The 21,271-nt window shown below is 40.8% G+C and overlaps 1 protein-coding gene, 2 long non-coding RNA genes and 1 other non-coding gene across 14 annotated transcripts in view; 1 reads left to right on the top strand and 3 right to left on the bottom strand.

Moving 5' to 3' along the window:
• The first annotated feature begins 1,301 nt into the window (after positions 1–1,301).
• Positions 1,302–21,271, top strand: part of LOC121086315 — a 29,644-nt gene continuing 9,674 nt past the window's right edge. The window contains exons 1-3 of one of the 4 annotated variants that reach the window (XR_005827326.1): positions 1,302–1,397; positions 4,583–5,073; positions 19,697–19,767. This is a non-coding gene — a long non-coding RNA (uncharacterized LOC121086315). Of the gene's footprint in view, positions 1,398–2,369; positions 3,634–4,582; positions 5,074–19,696; positions 19,768–21,271 lie in introns of those variants that run through there. The other 3 variants (XR_005827327.1, XR_005827324.1, XR_005827325.1) reach the window with 3 other exon arrangements.
• On the bottom strand, positions 4,751–6,067 carry LOC121086319. The gene is made up of 2 exons (XR_005827333.1): positions 5,973–6,067; positions 4,751–5,378 (listed from the first exon to the last, which is right to left on the bottom strand). It is a non-coding gene; the product is annotated as an uncharacterized LOC121086319 (long non-coding RNA).
• Positions 5,918–5,989, bottom strand: TRNAT-CGU. Its single transcript has one exon. It is a non-coding gene; the product is annotated as a tRNA-Thr (tRNA).
• Positions 11,786–21,271, bottom strand: part of MRTFB (myocardin related transcription factor B) — an 85,312-nt gene continuing 75,826 nt past the window's right edge. For 6 of the 8 annotated variants that reach the window (XM_040589882.1, XM_040589887.1, XM_040589884.1 and 3 more), the window contains 4 exons: positions 21,085–21,240; positions 20,653–20,790; positions 19,226–19,286; positions 11,786–17,240 (listed from right to left, as the gene is read on the bottom strand). In XM_040589882.1, coding sequence (XP_040445816.1) covers positions 16,702–17,240; positions 19,226–19,286; positions 20,653–20,790; positions 21,085–21,240 — 894 coding nt within the window. In that variant the 3' untranslated portion in view covers positions 11,786–16,701. Of the gene's footprint in view, positions 17,241–19,225; positions 19,414–20,652; positions 20,791–21,084; positions 21,241–21,271 lie in introns of all 8 variants that reach the window. The other 2 variants (XR_005827321.1, XM_040589888.1) reach the window with 2 other exon arrangements.

Raw genomic sequence — 21,271 nt, 5'->3', positions numbered from 1 at the left:
TTTACACTTGGATGAGTGAAATAGGTAAATGCTGTCAGTTACTTTAAAAGAAACCGATCAGTGTGCTCGAGAAGCCACTGTTACACTTCTGCTTTCAATAACCAGAAGACAGACCCAGAGAACGCTGTCCTGGCCGAGCTGCCGTGTAACCAGCACACACACCTTGAAAGGGAAGCGCAGAGAAGTTGATGAGCATTCTGGCAAAGCAGAGACGTTACAATAAAAGAGACGGCCTGCAGGAAGAGGAATTAACTGACTTATTTACGACTGTAATGATTTAGAAGATGTTCCCCGCTGCTGCTGCACACGAGCTTACCAACCGCCGCGTACCGACGCCACCGGCCCGCCCGGCCGCAGCTGCTCACATCCGGCGAAAGCCGAGCCCAGCGGCCCCAGCCGGGCGGCGGGCGGCGGCTGGGCCCCCGGCGGGAGCGGACACCTGTGGCTGCCGGGGGCGCCCGGCGCGGCGGCCCCGTCCCCTGCCCGGCGAAACGGCGGCGCCAGGCGGGCCCCGACCCCGCGGCCTGCGGCAGGTGGGCGCGAGGCACGTGCCGCCGTGCCGGAGGCGCCCGGGATGCGCGGCTCCGCGCCGGGCCGCCCCCGCCCCACCGGCAGCCTGGGGCGCCCTGCCGCGGCCGCCCCGGCCCGCCCGGCGCTGCCCGCCCAGGTGCCGCCCGCCCAGGTGCCGGCCCCATCCCCGCGGCAGGGCGCGGCCCCACCTGCGGGCCTGCGAGGCGGCGGGGACGTGCGGGCGGCCACGCTTCTCCCCGGCGGCGACGGGGCGCGGAAGACGAGCGCAACTTACCGCTTGCCGGTGCCCCCGCAAGCCGTGAATAAACGGACGCCCGAGGCGGGCGGGGATCCCGAGGAGAGGGTGCCGCTCGCCCGGCAGTTCCCGTTCCTGAAGGAGACAGCCCTCCGGTCCTCGCTCCCAGCCGGCTCCTTCCGTTGGCAAAATCCTGACTCATTACATAAAAAGATCACCCTGCCAGGCGCCCAGAAACATTTCTTCATCACGGTCACGCCACAAGCTAAACAAGAGGCCACATCAAGGGGAGGGGGAGAGGGGGAAGCGGGGCGGCGGGGGGGGGGTAATGCAGAGAAGGTTGTGGGTTTTTTTCTTAAGATCCTCTTCCTTTAAAAAAGAAAGGAAACAAAAAAAGTGCACGGGGAAAAAAAAGAGCAGCCACCAGTAAAAAAACTAGAGAAGATTCACTCATTGTTGCCACAAAGACACCTCTCCCCTTCCCACTCCCTCTCCATGCTCGTTCCTCCAACAGTGCTACAAAGACGTGCAGCCTGCGCCGGGAGTTGCTGAGCCCGAGCCGTGAGCGCCTCAACTCCGCGGGCGCCGTGCCAGGAGACCCGGGGCTCGCAGTCCTCCGAGACTAGGTGTGGTGAGTCCAAGACCGTCCCAAATTTTTTTTTTCTTTTTTTTTTTTTTTTTCCTAGAAACTACCTCCAAATATAGTAACAGGGAAGGGGCATTCCTAGAAATTCGGGAGACGTCAGAAAGGGAAGATATGTGAAATTCAGCTTCACTTCCTGCAGAGGGCTCCTAGCACAGGAAAAAAAAATACCTAGTGAGCAATAAAGTGTTTTTCATGCTTCTCTGATCAGATAATGGTTAAAAAAAGAAGAATGGTAAAACACTTAACTCACATTTCTCCGATGTGATCTAGGAGTTTCATATGAGCAGAGAGCTAATCAGTAACCCCCGTCCTCATTTCCTATTAATGTTTATAGATGTCTGTCTCCTGTATTTACTTTCCTCTATGTCCTCCTATCAGACCTATGCACACAGCAAATAAAAGGAATACACATACGAGTGAAAAGTGGGCCAAATGATAACCCGCTATTGTATCACAGGTACACAAATTAATGTTCATGTGTTATTTTAAATAGCCTTTGCAAGTTGGATCTTTCATGCTACACTGATGTGAATAATTCATGTTATCACTGTAGATGTGTGCAATATCGTTACTCACATGAACGGGAATTCGTAGGCAGGCTTTTATTTAAGGGCCCCCCAATACTGAGAACTGCTGAACACTGTCAGTCCGCATTGACTTAATGGTATCTTAGGCTGTTAATTAATTCTGCTCAGCAATTCACAGGATCAGGCCCTGACTGACAAATGTAAATCGTGATTTGCAGCGGACCTGCACTGCACGCCACTATTATTCCTCACATGTCTCTTAAATCTGTACATTTGCTTTGTGCTTGTGTCTAACACCCAGTCCTTCTTTAGCCATATCTTTTTTAAAAAAATGCTATTTCATACATTTAATAGGAAGCAGAAAGGAATGTTTGCAAAGCAATAACAGATAAAATTTTATTATATGCTATTAATTATATGAAGATGTCAATGCATTTGTAATAAGGCATTATTTATCAAGGAATAGCAAAGGTTGCTGTAAAAAGCCACAATAGCCAGCTTTTGGGGAAAGGTAATAGATTTCAGTGTGTGCAACTCTTGCAGGTTAATTGAATTTCCATAATGAAATTCCCCTTGGCCACATGAAATCCTTGGGTTTGTTCTTTGAATTTCATTATGACTTGCAGAGTCTTCTCTGCCCCCAAATCAAATGCAATAAAGCCACTGGAGTCTGGCTTTACTTCAGTGTTTCATAAACACAATTAATCAAAAAACCTTGTCTGTCTGCAGTTTTGAAGGGGAATTAGCAGATTTCACCTAACAATCCCCAGTGTGCTTTGACTCCCAAGTACGTTTAACTGTTACCGCAGTGCTCAATAACTACTCCAAAATACAGACCCAGCTTTTAGCGAGGTGAACCCATAGTGTTTCGCTGGCAAATACTGCTTGGTTAGAAGGAGATTTATTTTAAGTAATCTCTTGGAATTCAAACCAGCTCTAGTTAATTGCAAAAAGGCTTTTTTAAGCCGGTTGGCTTACTTATGGCACACTGCTCTACTCTGCCTGTCACTCTCATTTCCCAAGCGAAAAAGTGAATGGCAGCTTCAAGTTCAGGATCTTTTTGATCATTAAAAGAAATGGATGTGCTGTCCTCTGTTGGTCATACTGGTTGTCACATGTAAAATTCAATTAACTCAAACAGGCAACAAGAGGCTCTGTTAAAACAACAAAAATTATCATCAATAAGACTGCACAGTGTCTAAATAATTTCTAAAAAGTGATGCAACAATGGATAATAGAAGCTGGATTAAGGAGAGGACTCATTTTGCATGACTCCATGCTACAGATCCTGCCCTGGGATTCAGCTTCGTCAGCCACTTGCTGCGGGCCTGCCCTGCTGGGTTGGTGACACAGGGAACCGCAGGCTTCCTCCAGCTCCAGGGCTGGTCCCCGCTGGGGTCAGGGCTTCAGGAGGGCTAGAGTGCTGCCAAGGTCGTTGGTGACAGAGGAAGCTTCTAGCTTAAATTTCACATCACATGGTCCGGCCTGGGGACTGGGCCATGTGTGCCAGTTCTGATATTTTGTGCTCATGTATAATGACTTGCATCATGTGATGTGATGCAGCTTCTCGGAGCACTCTAACTACGGCAGTGCAGGCTTTGCTGGGTACACATAATGCAAATTCCCACTTCAACACTCGTGGTATCCTCCTGTGAGTCGTGAGGTGTAGAAACGCTGTGGGCTGCTTGGTGTTGGTAAGGAGCAGTAGTGTGTCCACTTTGGGTCCTCATTGCATGAAGAATATGTAGTAAATGGAGAGGATCTGGGAGATTGCAGCAAGGACAATTAAAAGTGTCATTAGAGGTGTAGAAAAACCTGACCTAAAAGGAGAGATTTTAAAATTTGGGCATTGTGTTGTCTAGAAAGGGGAAAGCCGAAGGCAAATATAGTGATGCTTTCAGAAAGGTTTAACATCATGTAAATGAATCTATGCCATGGCAGTAAACTTGTGTGGGATGTTAATTATTTCTACATCTTAACTGCTACTGCAGTTATCGATTTCTGGTCTGCACTAGTTTCTCTGATGCTGTGACTTCATAGATAGTTGCTACAAAATTAATTTCAAGTAAATAACCGTAAGAAAACATCTTAAAATGTTACTTAGTAACATTATTAACATGCTAATGATTTAGCAATGTTATTTAGCAAAATGTAAGTTCTGTCTGCAGACTATGGAAAAGCAGGTTCTGTATTATCCGATTTCTATGTGTGCCATGTAGCGCAGACTCACAGGCCTCAAACCGTTGTTACGTGGGTGAGACACAGCTGTAGCTCTCGTGCATACCTGGCTTAATCTTGTAAATATATTTCTAATAAACAAGCAAGAATTTATGAAAGCATTACTCATCACAGGCAGAGTGGCTCCTCTCCAGGTTTATCCCTGAGGTCGTAGTAACAGAAAGCAGTATTTATCAGACACATGTTTTGTCCTTGAGTTTTTTATTTTTGTGTTCAGTTTTGAAAACCCTTTTATGAAAGCAGCTTCAGGGACATGGCTGTTCCTCACTGTCCTTTGTATCCATGAGTAAAAATATCTAAGAAAATAGAAACCAATTTAGAACATTTTGGGTTGTAGTTTTGCAAGTGCTCTGTGCTGAAACTGTCACTGCTTAAAATCAATAATTTATATTTTTTTCTCTCTAGGGAGATTGAAGTCCATGACAACACTGCCCATACCAGCATTATCAAGTTCAAAAATGAGCTGGTAGGTAAGCACTATGATTGCCTCTCTGCTGATGCTTCGTCAGAGTTACGCCAAATTTGATAAAGAACAGTTCTGGAGACTTGTGAATATTGACAGTAAACTAAGCGCAAAAAATATAAATTTTAATTACATGTAATTGATACAGTAGATAATCATCATAACACGTAGTCTTTGGGGGGGGCAAAGCACCTTATATTGAATAAACAGTTACAGCCCTTCTTTAGACCAAAATACAACTTGAATAACCATTTTGACCTACCAACAGAATTTACGTATTTTCTTTTCAAAGATTTTACAAAACCTAGTGTAAATAGTTAATGACAGTTATATTGGCTTGTACAGCAGTTACACAGGTTTGATTCTAGACAACAGACCACGAGAGGAATATTTGTCAGGAAGAAAACAAAATGACTCTGCAGACTAATCAAAGGTCAGTGACATTTCAAATGGCAAGCAAATATCAAACATGAATCAATACAGGTTTCCTTCAATTTGTAGTGCTGTTATTATTTACATTGTTAGCATGGCTTTACGTGCTGTCAGCCCTTAACTGTGCTTGTGGGTTTGGTGGCGGGTCCCGCCAGTGTCCCCGCCCTGGGCTTCGTGGCTGCTAGTGGTCCCGCCAGGCCTGCGGCATGGGTGGCTGTATGGGCTGGGGGTGGGGTGAGCGCCGCAGGCTCCTGCCCCTGTACCCAGCGCCCCTGCCCCACCCAGCTCCAGCACCACGGGGGTCTGCTGGGAAAAACAGAAAATGTGAACATTATCCATATGGCAAATAACCTTCCTAAGCAGTTAGCGGTACAGATGGGGAAACCTCCTGTCTTACTAACCAGGGGACAGAACTGAGTTAATAAATAATTAAATTAATTATGGGGGTGTGTATGGAGGTGCATGTGTGAAAAAGACAACGAAAAGAACCAGGTATGACAGGATGACCTTGGCGGCTGCAGCCTGCGGAGGGCATCTCCTCACGAGTTTGCAGAGGCTCTGCTTGTTCGGCGGATCGGGACGCGGCTCCCGCCGGGCCGCAGCAGACACCTGCTCCTCCCGCCCGCAGCGGAGCCACCCCCAAGGCCGCCGCCTGCGCGTAAACGATTCCGTGGCTGCAACGCTGCCGGGCGCGGCGCGGTGGGGAGTGGCGGGAGCGCGGCCGCCGCCCCGCGCGCTGCCCGCGCCAGGGGCCCGATCCTACCGCGGGGTGCGATCCCGCGCCCGGCGCCGTTTCCCTCCGCTAAAAAGACTGGGGAGAGCTCCCGCAGGCGCGGACTACCCCGAGGCACGGACGGGGTTCGAACCCGTGATCTTCGGTTTACGAGACCGACGCCTTACCACTTGGCCACCGCGCCTGCGTTAACGGTGCCTCCCGACGCCCTTCTACCGCTGGCGCCACTCCCGCGCGGCGTCGCTGCCAGCCGCCCTCTCCCCTGCGCGCGCCGCCAGCGGGCGGCCGCCCCCGCCCCGCCCCCGCGGCCCGCCCCGCGCGCCTGCGCCGGTACCCGGCGGCTGTTGGGCGGGGGGCGCGCGCGGCCGTGGTTCCCTCAGGCGTTGAGGCGGCGGGTTCCCTTCGGCGAGCGGCGTCTGAGAGAGGCGGCCGAGGGAGCCCCGCTCTCCCGGGGGGCGGCGGGGGGCTGCCGCCTTCGCTTGTGGAGGCGTCTGCAAGGGCCGCGCCCTCTTCCCGCGACGGCCCGGCGAGGCCCCGGGGCGCCCCCGCCTGTGAGGGCGGCCGGGCCGGGCTGCGGTGGCCGAGCGCTGCTCCCGCCGCGGGGCTTCTGCGCCGAAAGGCGGCACCCGCACACCGGGATCGCGGTGGTGCCGGCACCGATGCAGTCGCCTTCGGACCAGTAAGAGCCGCTTAGGGAAGGGGAGAGTGAACCGCGGAATAAAACTTTTCTCTTCCGAGAGAAGGAGCAGAAATGCAAAACCTTGGGATAATTAAATGGTAAATACCGATTAAAAGTCACTAAATGTCTGGTACTTGTTCCCTATAAAAACTTCGTGTTGTGAAATGCAGAAAAGGTACTAAAATACGTGTTTTTCTACATTTGGTCTCCTAGATACTTACAAGTGTGACCAGGAAACAAAGCTTTTAGTTTTCATTTACTGTTCATTGTGGAGATCCCTTCAAATTCCCTATGAAACTTTTGCTGGATACCCAAGTTACATTCCACCTTCCTCGATGGAAGGGATTTTGTGCGTTGACCTGTGGGGTTGCTGACCATAGCTGTGATCCGTCTTATTTTCTTTCTTTTTGGAGGGTTGGGTTTTTTGGTTTTTGTTTGTTTGCTTGTTTGTTTTTTTGTGACAGAAGCATTTAAATATGTTAACAGAGGTACCTTTGTGGAGGTTGAGATTGGAGTTGCCGGTTTGGTGGTGGTGTAATGCAGGTGTGTTAGAAGATTAATCTATCTGTATCCTTTTGGGATATTCTTCGAACTGTCATCAGGAAAGCTTATGCCTGATGGCTTGACTGTATGAACAAATTTCGGTTCTTTACAAGTTGCCATTTATCAGCCTCTCTGTGGTAACTATGCGTGCCTGTGTTTCAGCAAGCAGAGCAACGTGAATTAGGTTCACCTGCAGTAAATCAGTCAAATTACCTCACTGGATAGTCTGCCCATGTTAAGCATGTTTGCTAAGTACCCCAGGACAGCTGTCCCAGAGGTGACTTGCTCTGTTTTTCCAGTCCTTATGGGCATAACTGATGGCCTGGCCAGCCCCAACGCTTGCTGGAGTTTATCTGCTAGTGTTCATCACTAGCTTCAAAGGGCATACCCTCATCTGGACTATGGAAAGCTGGGAAGCCAGAATGGTGCCGTTGTACTCTGCTTTTGTCTTGATCATTGTGTCATTGCAGCACTTCAAAAGTGTAGGAGTGGAAATTGTCTCAGCTCTCACACCTGTAACTTTTTATGATAAGGAATGACCTTGGAGGGCCAGGTATCTCAGCAGGCTCAGGAAGAGTTACTCTTAGTATTACCAAGCTGGCAGCAGGAAGGACTTAGATTTTAATAAATCATGTTTGACTGATGCCTTTCCATTTCTAGCCACTAGCTCAGGGGTCCTCAAACTTTTTAAACAGGGGGCCAGTGCGCAGATGAAGTGGCAGGAGGCCATCTGCGGCTGCTCGGTTTCCCCCCCCCCCAACCCCCGGCGGGGCGGGGGGGTTCTGTAAATACCGGGGGCCGGATTGAGGACCCTGGGGGGCTGTACCCGGCCCGCAGGCTGTAGTTTGAGGACCCCTGCGACTAGCTTGTTACAAAATATGCTCTTTTATGTGCCATACTTGCCAGTTGTAAGTTGTCATCACAGTACTTGTGCCACTCTCAGCCAAGTTTTTCATTTGTGTTCTTGTATCTCTGGGACCTGAGAACTAGTTCTGTGGTGGGAGGAAGCAGAGAGGACTAATTGAATTATATGTGGAATTCATGAGTTGTATCTCTTCAAATACACTGCATTTTTAAAATAAATGTATTCTGTTGGCATCACAAGTTGTATTTAATGCTAAAGTTCTTCCTTAACTGTATTAGGAGATTGAAAATTCAGTTTGAAACCATTAAGATCTGAGTAGATTAAGTGGAAATAACTTGAGTTGGTTTAAAAGAAATTGCCTGCTGTCTGGAAAAAGCATTTCTGTCTAAACAAAGTGCTGTTGAATGGTGAGCCAATTTATCAAAACAATGTTTTTTTTAACTAAAAATGTAAATTTGATTTTAAAACATGTAATTGCCCATGGTGTCTTTTGATGTCGGAATACTTTTGTTTGGAAGTGTCTTATGCTGGTCATTACCCTTGTTCAAGCTCTGTGTGAAAGCCCTTCTTCTTTATGCTGACTCTTCCTTATGTAGTGGTCTCTTCTGACGAAATCTTTTTTAAAACACAACATGCATTTCCTAAAGGAAGGTCTTTAGACTCCAGTGCTGAAGACATAATGTCAGAGATTTTGTTGGAAGGAGAAAGTAATCACCAGATTTTTTTTCTTCCTTCCCTGAGCTTCACTCTTATGAGATGGAGGTTTTGCTTTAGGAGATGGCTTTTATGTCTGTTTCAGTGTACAAAACTAGGCCTTCCTACAGATCTCCATGATGCTTTTGAGGATGATACAGGGGAACAGTCACGTTTATGCAGAATTTGTGCAACTGTATAACTGAATTTATAAAGACTTGATATGAGGTAGCTGAAATGCTCCTCAGTTATCTATTATTTGAGCTCAGATTTTGTGCTAGGTCTATGAAAGAATGTTTCTGTTATTTTAACTGCTAATCAACAGCAGTTGTCTTGGAGGGATTCAAGAATGATGCAGTGTTACAGTAGAGTGGCCCTGCAGTCCTTTTTCTGCAGGGAAGACTAGGGACTAATCTTCAGGTAATTTTTTTTATGTGAAGGGAAATATTTCTTAGAGCTACTCTATAAATTTACGGATAAGCACTTGAAGGAGAAAAGCTACCTAAACCCTAGCTGTTGCATCTCAGATGCTGCTCTGTTACTTTGATTCTGTTTTAGGAAGTTCTCAGTGGGGTTGTAGGCTATAGTGTGGGTTGTGGGGAAATCTGTGTTGACTTCTTTGCTATCAAAGAAGCATCTCTTGACTTGAGAGTACAAATATTCTAAGAAATATGTCACTCTAGCAACATTTATATAGTACAGAACAAGCTAATGGGCAGAAGTAGAACGTGGTTAATAGTAATGTGTAGAACACGGTTTAATACATTCTGGTTTTATTGAAAACCAGGGTTTAGCTTGTGGAAGAAGTTAATTCAGCATAATCTCAAGCTTCATCAGTCCATCTTGTCTTGGAATTTACATCATAATTAGTATGAACACAGTTTGGGAGGGAGGGTTATGTGTTTATATTTCTTGGTCTTTGTAAAACAAGCAAAATCCCAAATTGTCAGCTGGCACCAAACCCAGTGCTTTATCTGTGTATTCTAACTATAAATTCAGTAATGTACACATGCAGAGTCAAAAAGTGCTGCACTTGTTTTGCAATATTTGTGTTTGGTGTGTGATATCCGAAGGCAAGTTTGTGGCATATATAGCCTACAAACTTGTAGGATGGTTAAAGTTCATAAAGAGATATTTTATGAAATCTGCAGGGCATATTAGTATGTTTAAATTGTTCATTTTATGGGTACTACTTACTACTGTATGGGTTTTATAGTATTTGGCTGAGTTCTGATGTTATCAGTGTAAGAACGAACTTTAATAAGGAAAAGGGTAGGTGATCTAGTATGGGGATTGCCTCCAACAAGAGGAAGTATAATAGTAAATATTTAAATGAAGCAGCTTTGTCACGAAAAGAAGCTTGTGCATGAACAGCTCATAGCTTTTTCTCCTGAAGAAATGCATGGAGGTGTTCTAGAACATAAGCTGAGCAGAATACAAAAAGCAAGTACAAAATCCCACAATCTAGTACATCTTGAAAACCATGGTAGAATTTGGGAAGGTTGTGAATGAAAGTGGGTGTGATCTTTCCTGTGTCAGAAATAATTTTCTAATCCTTTCCTTGCCTTATAGTTCTGCAATTTTCCTTATTTTCTCACAGAATAGCCTTATTCTTTGTACTTTTTTAAAAACTTTTTTTTATTGTTATTATAATTACAGGTAGCTCCTATTAAGAAAAATATGAAAAAAACACTATTTCCTTTCTTGTTAAATTCAAGACTAGTACTGTAAATGATAAAAAATAATTGCAGTATTTTGTAGCTGATAAGAATGCCCATGTAAACTTACTTGGGGATGATTTCTGTATCTGTGACAATGTAACTCAATTAGGAATAGAAGTCTGTACTGCAAGGTGAAATACACCCAGTAATCTGCAATATTTTAATAGTTTTTGATTTTACTCTGAGAGGCCTTAAAGGTTCATTTGCCTAAGTGAACAAAATGTTGCATTTGACTCACAAATTAGGTTAAACTAGCTGGGGAATATTCAGAAGCTTGCTTGATCACACAGGCAGGGCTTTCTAAGAGATATAACTATGCGGCCAGATCTGAGCAGCTCAGTAGAACCATTCCACCGGCCCTCTCCAGCAGTGAGACAAGAGGTTCAGGATAGGAGCATGCACCTCTCTGGACTGTCTTGCTTATTCTGTATTTTGAGGTGCCCTTTTTATCTCCCTTGGAGTAAGAAAGAAACTTCAGGTTTTCCATCTTCCTTTTTCACCATGGCACTGAGAGTCAGAACACTTACTGGAGCCCCTGTCTCCCTTGCTGTTGGTTTTATGCGTGACTTCAGTGTTGCAGCTTGTTCCCTTCTCCACCAGCAAACAGTGTGGACTAATCCAAGAGATTATCCGTAGAGAATTGTGCTAGAGACCTGACTCTCTGTGGTTGACAAAAAATACATACTAAAAATCACACTATATTTTTCCAAGTCTTACCATAGCATCTCAAGTTTTGATCAGTTTTTCTGTTTGATGGGGATGGGTTTGAACTAGTGCTTGTTCAGTGATCTCTTTAGTACCCCGACATGGTCAATACATACATTGTGTAACTTCAAAGTCCTCTTCTGTGCTAGGCTTCAGAAGACTTTTTAATTAAGGTGTTTTGCTCTTGTGAAAAACAGGCAATGTCCAAAATTACTTAGTATGTCTCTGAAGTTGTTAGTATGCAGTCAGAGCTTCTTAAGTTTGTGCTGTTAATACAGGGTTACTCTCTGGGTAGCCTAGGAAAAGTACTCCCTCACAAACTGTTCATACCTTCTAAAACACACTGTGGCAGGAGAGGTCTTCTTGGACGCTTAGTTTCTTAAGATTGAACTGAGGCAAAGAAACAGTCATTTTTCATTCAAATAGTAGATTGTAGAAGTGTAGGGCAGGTAAACCTCAGCAGCTGCACATCCTGAAAATGCGGTGACTAACTACAAAATAAGGACTATATGGCTTATGAGCTATACAAAAAGTTGATACCTAAACACCTGAGAGTTTAGGAAATCCCTATTCTTGCAGATTTTGGCTCTGATTTTGAAGACAAACCATCATTTTTTTGGAGTGAGTCTCAGTGCAGATTTCCTTCTTACTCCTTTTTTAGAGAAAAGTACTTAGAACACAGGCTAGATGTTTCTGACTCCTAAGAGTCAGAATTTTTGTTGATTACTATTAATGGTATTTTCCACTTTTAAGTAATAAGCACAGACAAATGAACACAGTTTTCCTTTTTTATTTGAGACACTTAGCAAAAATGCTAAAATATCAAACATTTTCTCAGTAGCTACAATATTGCCACTATGTACAAAATATTTGATAAATGTAGTACACATATAAAAATACAGTATGCATTACATATATACAGTACAATGTGCAAAACATATGGCATTCAAACATATGGAATTGATTTTAGGGGTGCAAACAGCAAATACAAAGGCATCATGGTTTCTTATATAAAGGCCCTGATTGCCATAATTTGCATTTAGTAAAGTAGTGCTTAAATGAAGAGGGCCCTAGAGACAGGTGTCTGTCTTCTCCTTTTCACAAAATGAGATGCTAAGACATAATTACGACTATGAAAATAAGAAGAGAAACACCTACTAGGGTTAGCGTTATTTCTACTGCAAGCAGTACTGTGAAGAAAAATCCTATCTGGAAAAGAGACTGTGCTTTTACTTAATACAAATTTCTCGAGCAACAAAAACAAATCTGTACTGTTAAACATCAAAAACAGCTTTGAAAATATCTACATCCTTATTTTTAAAAAAGTATCAATAATACTTTTGGGGATTTAATTTCCTATGCTTCAAAATACAAAGCGCCTCCTTTGGCAATATAAATGGCAATGCTTTGGTTCCTATTTAAATTTTTCTATTATTACAATTTATTTTAGGCTGTCTTTTGAATATTTGAGCTGTATTTTTTTTTATATAAAAATAGTGTGATTATATAGTTATGAACCATTCCCTGCTTTTTATTAAGAATTTGCTCTCATAGCCAGAATGGCTTTTTGGCTAGATTTCTACAAATACATTTATGCACTTTTAACTTAAAAAGTCTTCATATTCAGTATTGGACACTGCAGAATGATGTAGGTGTGTTGTACACTTCATTCCTACCAAACTGGTATAAAAGGAGTATTTCAGATAACTTCAGGTTTTAATGGATGCTTTTTATTGGCCATGTATATACTATATGCAACTCCATTCCACATATATCACCTAAACCCCATCTGTAGTATAGTCTAGGATTCATCAAAAGATGATTTAATAGACCACTATAGAAAAAGTTTTAACAGAACGTGTACTAGAGAGAAGTGGGAGAAATTTTTTTCCAGTTTTAATAGAATCTGCTTTGAGTTTATAATACACTGAAGATGCCATCTAAATAATATTTGTTTACATTGGTGAGTTTTACGATGTTTTGATTACATAATGCCCTTCCAGTTAAATGTATTCTGTGATTGCATTTTCTCTGCCTTGAAAACAGTTGAGCAGCATGTGCTTGTTTTCCAATTATGGTGCCTACAGTTTTCAGGCATCTGAATGTTGGATATTACATAACATAAGTTTAATACTGAAACTTCTATTTTGATCACCTGCTTCCTTGAAATACCTTGGAAAGAAATTTCAGTATTAAGTACTGATTATTTCTAAAAGCTGTGGCCTCAGCTTTTTAAAGATCTGATTCTGCAAGCCCACATTGCTGTATTAGACTCTACATTTCTGTAGAGAACAACTGCCATAAATTCATTTTATTCTCAGAGAGAACTGCTAAATTTATGACAATGATTTCTTAACTGTTTATAATGTTAAACAAAATTTTGCCTCTAAACTTTCTTGCCTTAACAAATGCTGAATGGCACTAAAAGTGCACAACAAATACCATTTTTGTCTTAAATGATGGATGTGACTCCTCTTGATTAATACTAGCCTTGTAAAACATATGTCTGAGCTCTCTCCATGTCTAGAAGTGTGAACACCAACTTCCGATTTTCACACTGATAAAATGGTATTCTTAATTAATTTGAAGGATCTACTAACAACGCATTTGATAGAATGTTCTGTTAGTATACTGCAGCCATTAAATGGCAAATTTAGTGCCAGTGCATTTCTTTGCAACTGTTCTCTTAATGAGAAATATTAATTCTGTACAGTCAGACTGCACAGTCATGATTAAATTTTGAAGATGTATTGTGTCTGTGCTACAAAAATTGTCATGTAAAACATGCACACACAAAAGTCTAAGCAAAACCTATTTCTGCCGTAACAGGCATATATAACTATGGCAAATATATCACATTTCAGAACAAAGTCTAAAGCAAACCATTATATATAAGGTTTAATACACAATTCTGAAATGTACAAAAAAGTAATCACACATTCCTTTCACTAGAATATTTGTACTTCAAAACCTAAAATGATCCCTTAATTTTTTTACTTTTTTTTTTTTTTTTACTCCCCAACCCCACCCCATCCCCAATAGACTTTTAGAGTAGAAAGCTATACTGTACTGATAACAACACATCTCAACAGTCTGGGTTTATTTCTGCACATAGATTCCTATAGATTACTTAACATTCTACATTGCCAGTAAGGATAGTTTTGTAGCAAGATGACTTTGCCAGTTTTAAGCTCTATTTACATGCACATCAAAAATGACAGTACAGTTGCTCTAGGTTAATTTGTCTTCTAAAAATTAATTTACTTGCCTCTTATTTACAGAAGGCAGGGTCAAAAAAGGGTAACTTCTAACCACATATGTGGTACGATATCTGCTGTATCACACATAATACATTGACAGTACTGCAGAACACTAAATTTCATTTGAAGTTGTTCCTATCAGACCAAGAGTCCTTAATTCTTATTCTCGTAACAGCTGAGGGCACTTAGTATCTCAGAGTATTAGCTCCCAAGATAATATAATGAAAAGGAATGCAAAAAGTTGAATGTATTTGTTCAGTGTTATTGAAGAGGCCTATACCATCAAATTTTAAGGCAGACAGTCCACATTAGTACTGTACTCAAGTAGTGTAGGCACAGCAGAAGGAATAAGGAAATATGTCTTTGAACTTCATCTTCTATTGTGAAAATCTTCATAGATCGTTTTTTCTTTAGTTAGTTTCAGATTAAAGTAAATCCTGGCCTGTAAAACTACTGAAGATATATAATGATTTAAAGTGCTGGTAACTGATATGATGCAAACATACAATGGCAGTTTAAACCCTGAATCAATGATATAATCCACTATTTTATCTGAAGCCAGTGGAATTCTGTAATATTAGTAAACCAGACTGCACTGTATATCTGCAGACATAAATTTGCAGTTAATTCTACAATGGCTTTTGACAAAAATATTTTGTTTGATGTTAACATGATTGTGTTGTGTGGGGTTTTTTGTAGTGTTTTTTTTTTTTTCTTTTTTAAGTGTGATAGAGGTTGCTAAATACTGAACAGCTATTTCTGTTTTCATTATTTCTTTGATACATATCGGTACTCTAAGGAATACACAAAAGCTTCAGGGAATTTTTTCATTAGCTCCTACAAAACTTTATTTTTGAAGATTGGTGGTAATGAGGGAATTCTGCAATGAGATCAGTTTTCAGACTAGAAAACATACTATGTTTCCGTTGTTCAGGAAATAGGGAACTGTTTCCCTTTATCTTAATGTAGGAATTCCCTAATAGAAAATATTTCCAATTTTAAGTCTGATTATCAGCCTATGACATCGATGGCAACATTTAACAGCTATTACCTGAGAGACAACCACAGAATTTCAGAGTATTTTACTTCTATTTGCATTTTTTTGTTTTTTCTTTCAACTGCTTTCATAATAGACTGTGAAAAAAACAACTAAGGGCTTTAAAAAAGAATATTTTCATGTGCTATCCTATGAGGTAAGAGCTTAATTTTTGCTATTATCTGTTTCAGGTATGAAATATGCCTTCTTATCACAAAACAGTACATCCCAATACTGCTACTTAGGATTCTTACTGAGCACCTTCTCTGTTTATCTTCCCTGATGTTATGTAGTGGTAGACAAAGTTGTTCAATAGATAAAATATTATTAAGAAGTAATGGTTGTCCTGTCAGTACTGTCCCCTGCAACTCCGTCTGATCCTACAAACATCTTTTATTGAGGGCATTGGGACTATTCTTGCATAGATGCTTGCAGGATCATAGTGCACAATAGCATTAATTAGATTTTTCTACTTCCACAAACTGTTCTAATATGCTGAGATACTGGATTCTATGATCTAACAAATATCCTCAAACAAACATAAAGTAGGGTATTTACTATTTCCATTATAGTAATCTCTTGTTTGAAGACCACTGTTCCCCTCTGTTCACAAAAATAAGCTATACAAAGTTAAAAGAGTATACAAATAACCGTCTGATATACACATTAAAACCTAGCTACTAAATCCAGAGCATTGCTATAGAAAATTCAGTGTTCTCAATATTACCTGGCATAGCTACAGTGGATTTCTTGCAGTTACATTTAATATCCCTTTGGATGCAGTTAAATTCTTCCCTCATGATTAAAGAATGGGGGAAGAGTTTTAAAAACCACAAAACCAAAATATAAAAACAACAAATTAAGAGACTAGATATACGAAATTTCACTGAACCAGCCAGTGCTTCTACTTGCCTTTGCCCTCACAATTAATTTTGAACTGGCTCAGGCTATCCACAGGAACAATGAAGTGCAGTGATACCTCACCCTCCCCCAAACACTTGCTCACTGTGTCAATACAGACAGTTGAAATCTCACTTTTTCTCCTCTCAAGTTTAGCAATGTTGTGTTGCTCATTTTAGCGTTACAAAGTCAGAGACATAACTTCTTTCTTAAATATTTGTGATGCATTTATCTTGGGGTACTTTTAATCAGTAAGTACAATCATCCTTTCTTGATCTGTGAAGGACAGCTTTCAGAGGGGCCCCGATCTGCATTACTGATAGGAGCATAAAACAATTCACTGTTGTAAACTTGAACATCAACAAGGAATTAGCTTCAAGCATTTGTTCTTCCAAACACTGCTGTCTTGATTTCTCTTAACTGCAATCAGAGTGGTATAATAATGGACCTCTGCTGTGAAGAGACTTGCAGGTTGTGTTCTCATTGGCTATAGCTTAATCCCAGTGCAACTGTAGATCCTGTGGATCTAGAAAGTCAGTGGAAAATACGCTGGGGGCAGTAGAACTGAGAGGAGTGAGTCCAGATGAGGAACTGGGCATTGTAATGTCTAGCCATTCCATATTGTCCAAATTTGTATCGGGAAGGTCAAGAGACAGACAAGAATTATTAGTGGTAAACTGTGGGTCAGATGTTTCCATGGGTGAATGAGAGTGATCTAAAATGCTGGAGTGATTAAGCAGATCATTCTGGAGATCTTCAATTAAAGAAAATGACTCTCTGTCCTCATTACTGCTTGTCAGTTGAGGAATTTCATTACCTGACGGTAAAGTTTCATCCAAGAGGGCTTCAAGTTGGTTTTCCAAACTTACAGACAAGCTAGTTGTTGGTTCTAAGGACACAGGAGGAGGGGCCATTTGGATTTGTGGTGGTGGGCGGGATATCACTGTATTCACTGGCATTGTAGTGATGTTGGCTGTGACTGGTCTCATTTTAGAAATGGGAGATGGTTCCTCCTTTATTGGAAGGGAAATCTCTGTAATAAAAAAAACCAACCACAACCCACTATTGAATTCAGAACTGGTATTACAACTTCCACTCCTTTTTGCTCACTTTGAGATGCATCCAAAGTGAACTCAATGCAGTAAGAGTAATTTTGCTTGTTCTGGTAATGCTAACACTACATACATCCAACTACGTCAGGTACTCTATGAACAACAAAGTATTTTCAAACAAGTTCCAGAGTTCTGCCTTCAGTAATACTTCAGCCAATTATAGTATTTATACTGATGAAAAAAGGAACAATTTTCTAGACGTCAGCTTTACCTCCTTCGTGTTTATAATTCTTCTGTTTAATTAGAATAATTATGGAACCAACACATTTCTCATTTAGAGAAGAATACCTGAACAAATTTTCAGTTTCATCCCTGTTTAGTACTGTGTCCGCCTCAATGAATTTGAGGGTCTTAAGAGATCAACTGATGTGATTAGGATCATTATCCTAATGTGATTATTCCTGATTCTAGAATCTAAAACTAGTCTTCTGTTAAGAAGCATGTAAGATAGTGGTAGTTACAAAAAAAGAAAATAAAGCAAGGTAAATTCCGATTAATTCTAATAGGTGAAGAGAGTCCAAAAATAAGATTAGACCAGAAAATGCAAATAAATCCTCTAGCACAGGTGATATTTCTGCCAGCAAAAATATACTGGACAATGTATTTTGCACCAGTTTTCCAAGCAAAACCCACATCCTTAAAACCTCTAAGAGCATCTATTACATTGATTGCTTAGTAAAAGCAAAGCATTACTAAACAGAGCCTCTTACTCTCTCGAAGTATGTTATTAACCTAAAGATTTTTTAGTGTAGAACTTGCTTACATTAAGTGTAAGAGCCCCAAATGTTTTACTTTAAATAGAAATTATCAGGAAACATTTGGGTTTTTTATTGCAACTTTGCAAATATGGAACATTTGTTACCTTTAGGATCAAATAGGTTTAGTAACATAGCACTTGAAGCAAATATTTAAGGAAGCACACCAGTGTTTCCTACATCCTCTGTTCTAGAGGTAGAACTTCTTTGAACTACCCATGCAATATTTTAATAAAAGCACTGAAAGCATTTTTAAATTTATCTGGAGTTGTTCAATGCACAGGTCACTTATCTCAGTCTGTCACTGTCTACTCTGTTTTCTTCAGCTGACTTTGCAATTTGCTTTGAAAAAGACAAAATACTTTGATGTTTAGAATATGTCTAAAAATCTTCTATTAGCTTACAATCAGTCACTTCTGTCCTAGTAATCAGTGCTGTCAAGATCCTTGTATGACAGCAGTACAAAACATAAAGTTAATTGAATTGCTTGGCACCAGAACACTTTCCAGTGTTGTAATGGCTTCTTAGTCTACAAAGCCTAATTACGCCTGCAAGCTGCCTCCTTTTACTGCAAAGCTACTTTTTGTATTACTTCAATATTTCAGTTTCTTTGAGAGCTCCCTTATTTCAACTGACATAGAAAGTTGTTACTCATTGACGTCTCTATGTAGTTCATACATACTTTTTCCAGTGAAGTAGCTCTGATGTTTACAGTTGACAATACATGATTATATTTAATGAAATTTTAGTATCAACATGCTTTGATTCTTACCTTATTCTATTTTTTGTATAATTTTAATATACATTATATGGACTTGCTCAACTTTTCCAAGTTTGATAAATAACATCTGTGCTAACCTAAGGTGTTACTTTAATCGTTTGAATGCTGGGTGCATTATTGCAAAGGTCTGCCTGGGCTAATTTACAAGCAGAGGAGCTCCACAGCAGGTTGACTGTATGTGTTTTGGTAAATGTTTTCTTTAACAGATAATTATTGCAAACTTTCAGAAATACTAGTTTCATCCAGGCTGGACAGCTTCTACCTCCTCTTCCTGGAAGAATTCTTTTCTTTCATTCCTTTGATTACAGAGCACTGAGTTTTTATTATCAGATTTTAAATCTCTACATCACACAGAAGTTAATTAGCTTACCTCCACTCTTGATGAGTATATCAAAAAGATCATCCATCTGCTGACTGTGTGCACTGGAAATCTGTGGTGCATAACAAAAGTGTTACTCTCTCTCAGGTAGTATTTTTTCCTAAGCTGACTGGTCCTAGCTTCTCTCAATAGAACGTAAGTACTAACCTATGATCAAGACTAAAATTCTTCATATGAATCTGTCAATCAAGAAAACAGAGAAATAGTTTGGAGAGACACTGGTAATCCCTGTAGTCAGTTTCAGTACAAAGAAATAGGAAAAAAATCTGAAAAGCAAGACAAAGATTTCATGAAGGCAACCTAGAGGAGAGGTGCAGAAAACTAGGGATAAGGAGAAGTACTAACCCTGGTTTATACCATGGTAAATATCTTAACTGCAGGACTTTGTGGGGTGCACCCTGAAATGCTTTCTCTTGGAGGTACCCTGCGAGTAGCTATCATGTAAATTTTATTTTTTAACAGGGGGAAGCTTTCATCAGCTGTTTATCTGTTTGGTTTGAACAGCCATCTCCTGAATATCTGAATCTTAAAAGGTAACTAAACCCCACAAACCTATTCTTTCATAAGCACTCTAGGAGAAGCGGAGACTTTTATGACAGTTTTAAAACACTGGTAATACTCCAGAGATGGGAAGTAATTTGTCATCAGGATATCTAGCTCCTGAAAAGAGTTCAGTGGGGAGGCACTTTGCTAACTGTTGGTGAGAAAGTCACATAAGATGGCCTGCGTGCCTTCACTGTGAGGATGTCTCACACATGCCAAGAACATCTGAAATGGCATTACATACCCATGCTTCTGCCTGAGAGTATGCCATCACAAAACCAGCAACCAATACTATGTCACTACAAGGTTTTTATCTTTTGGGATAGTTCTGAAATGCATGAGGTTAGGGATACTCAGTAGTTTTGTTGCAACTTTCCTCCAACATGAAGGGTATCACAGTAAACTCACAAAGCACTTTGTAGGAATATTAATCTACCTCACTAAATACAGACTCTTTCCAAGCAAGCATTAGGCTTATGTACATGTATGTTTGTCTAAGTGTGTATAAACACACAGACACATTCTCAAGTTTACTCACTTTGGAAAATATGCATATATTTTCTCTCTTTTAAGTTTGAAGTTTGCGTATCATACATCCTTGAAACAAGTCAGTTATCGCTAAGTAGCAATAGCAGCATTACCCCAGTTATATATAATCACCAACTGGATAGTGGAAGACTTTTTTTACATGTCTGTTGCTTTAATAAAAAGAATCATGAAACAGGAGTCCTGCAGTTGAACAGTTAAGAAAGTATGAACAGGGTATATTAGAAGATCTTGAGACCAAACAAAAAACTGAAATAAGCAATGGCTTTGATAATTCTAAAGAAAAAAAGTGTTTTTAATAGACTAAACAGGAGAAAAAAACACCCTACCTCACGGTGTGATGTCTGAATATTGCGGGTCTGTTTTATGGCCTCTTCATAACGAGGAGGATCTTTTGTCTTGGATACGGTGTTGTTGAAGAGGGATTGTTGAACAATATAAGGCTGAGCTTGAGATGGAGAGCCAGGCTGCATGAAATAGCAAAATAATAACTAAACAAAATGTTTTAGTGAATTCAAGATACATTGAGTTCTATAGATTATCCTATTTTATCGTACCAATCTACATATTTACCAATAACAATAGCAGAGGTAATAAAGAGGGATAAAAGAGTCCTTTTTCTCACACATACATACATACATGATTAATATCTACAAATCTTTCTTCCCCCTTGAGTGAACTCGATTTGTACATAGTCACATGTTACTTAAGAACAGTAATATAAAACTGAACTTCATGGAACACTATTGGGCTAACCTTACCTTAGGAGTAGCAGGTCCATTCTGCACAGAGGGGACCTGATTACCACCAGTGTGAATGTTAGAGTTTGATGTTTTATTAATAAAAGATTGTGAAGGTGTTGTAACTGGTGCAGTCTGGTACGAAAATACTGTACTTGATGTGGTAGGTGGAAAAACCTGTAAAGGATTAATATATCAGTCTTAGGTT

The sequence above is a fragment of the Falco naumanni genome, chromosome 4 (assembly GCF_017639655.2).
Source record: "Falco naumanni isolate bFalNau1 chromosome 4, bFalNau1.pat, whole genome shotgun sequence".
NCBI classification, from domain to species: Eukaryota; Metazoa; Chordata; class Aves; order Falconiformes; family Falconidae; genus Falco; species Falco naumanni.
This window is presented reverse-complemented; position numbering and strand designations above follow the sequence as displayed.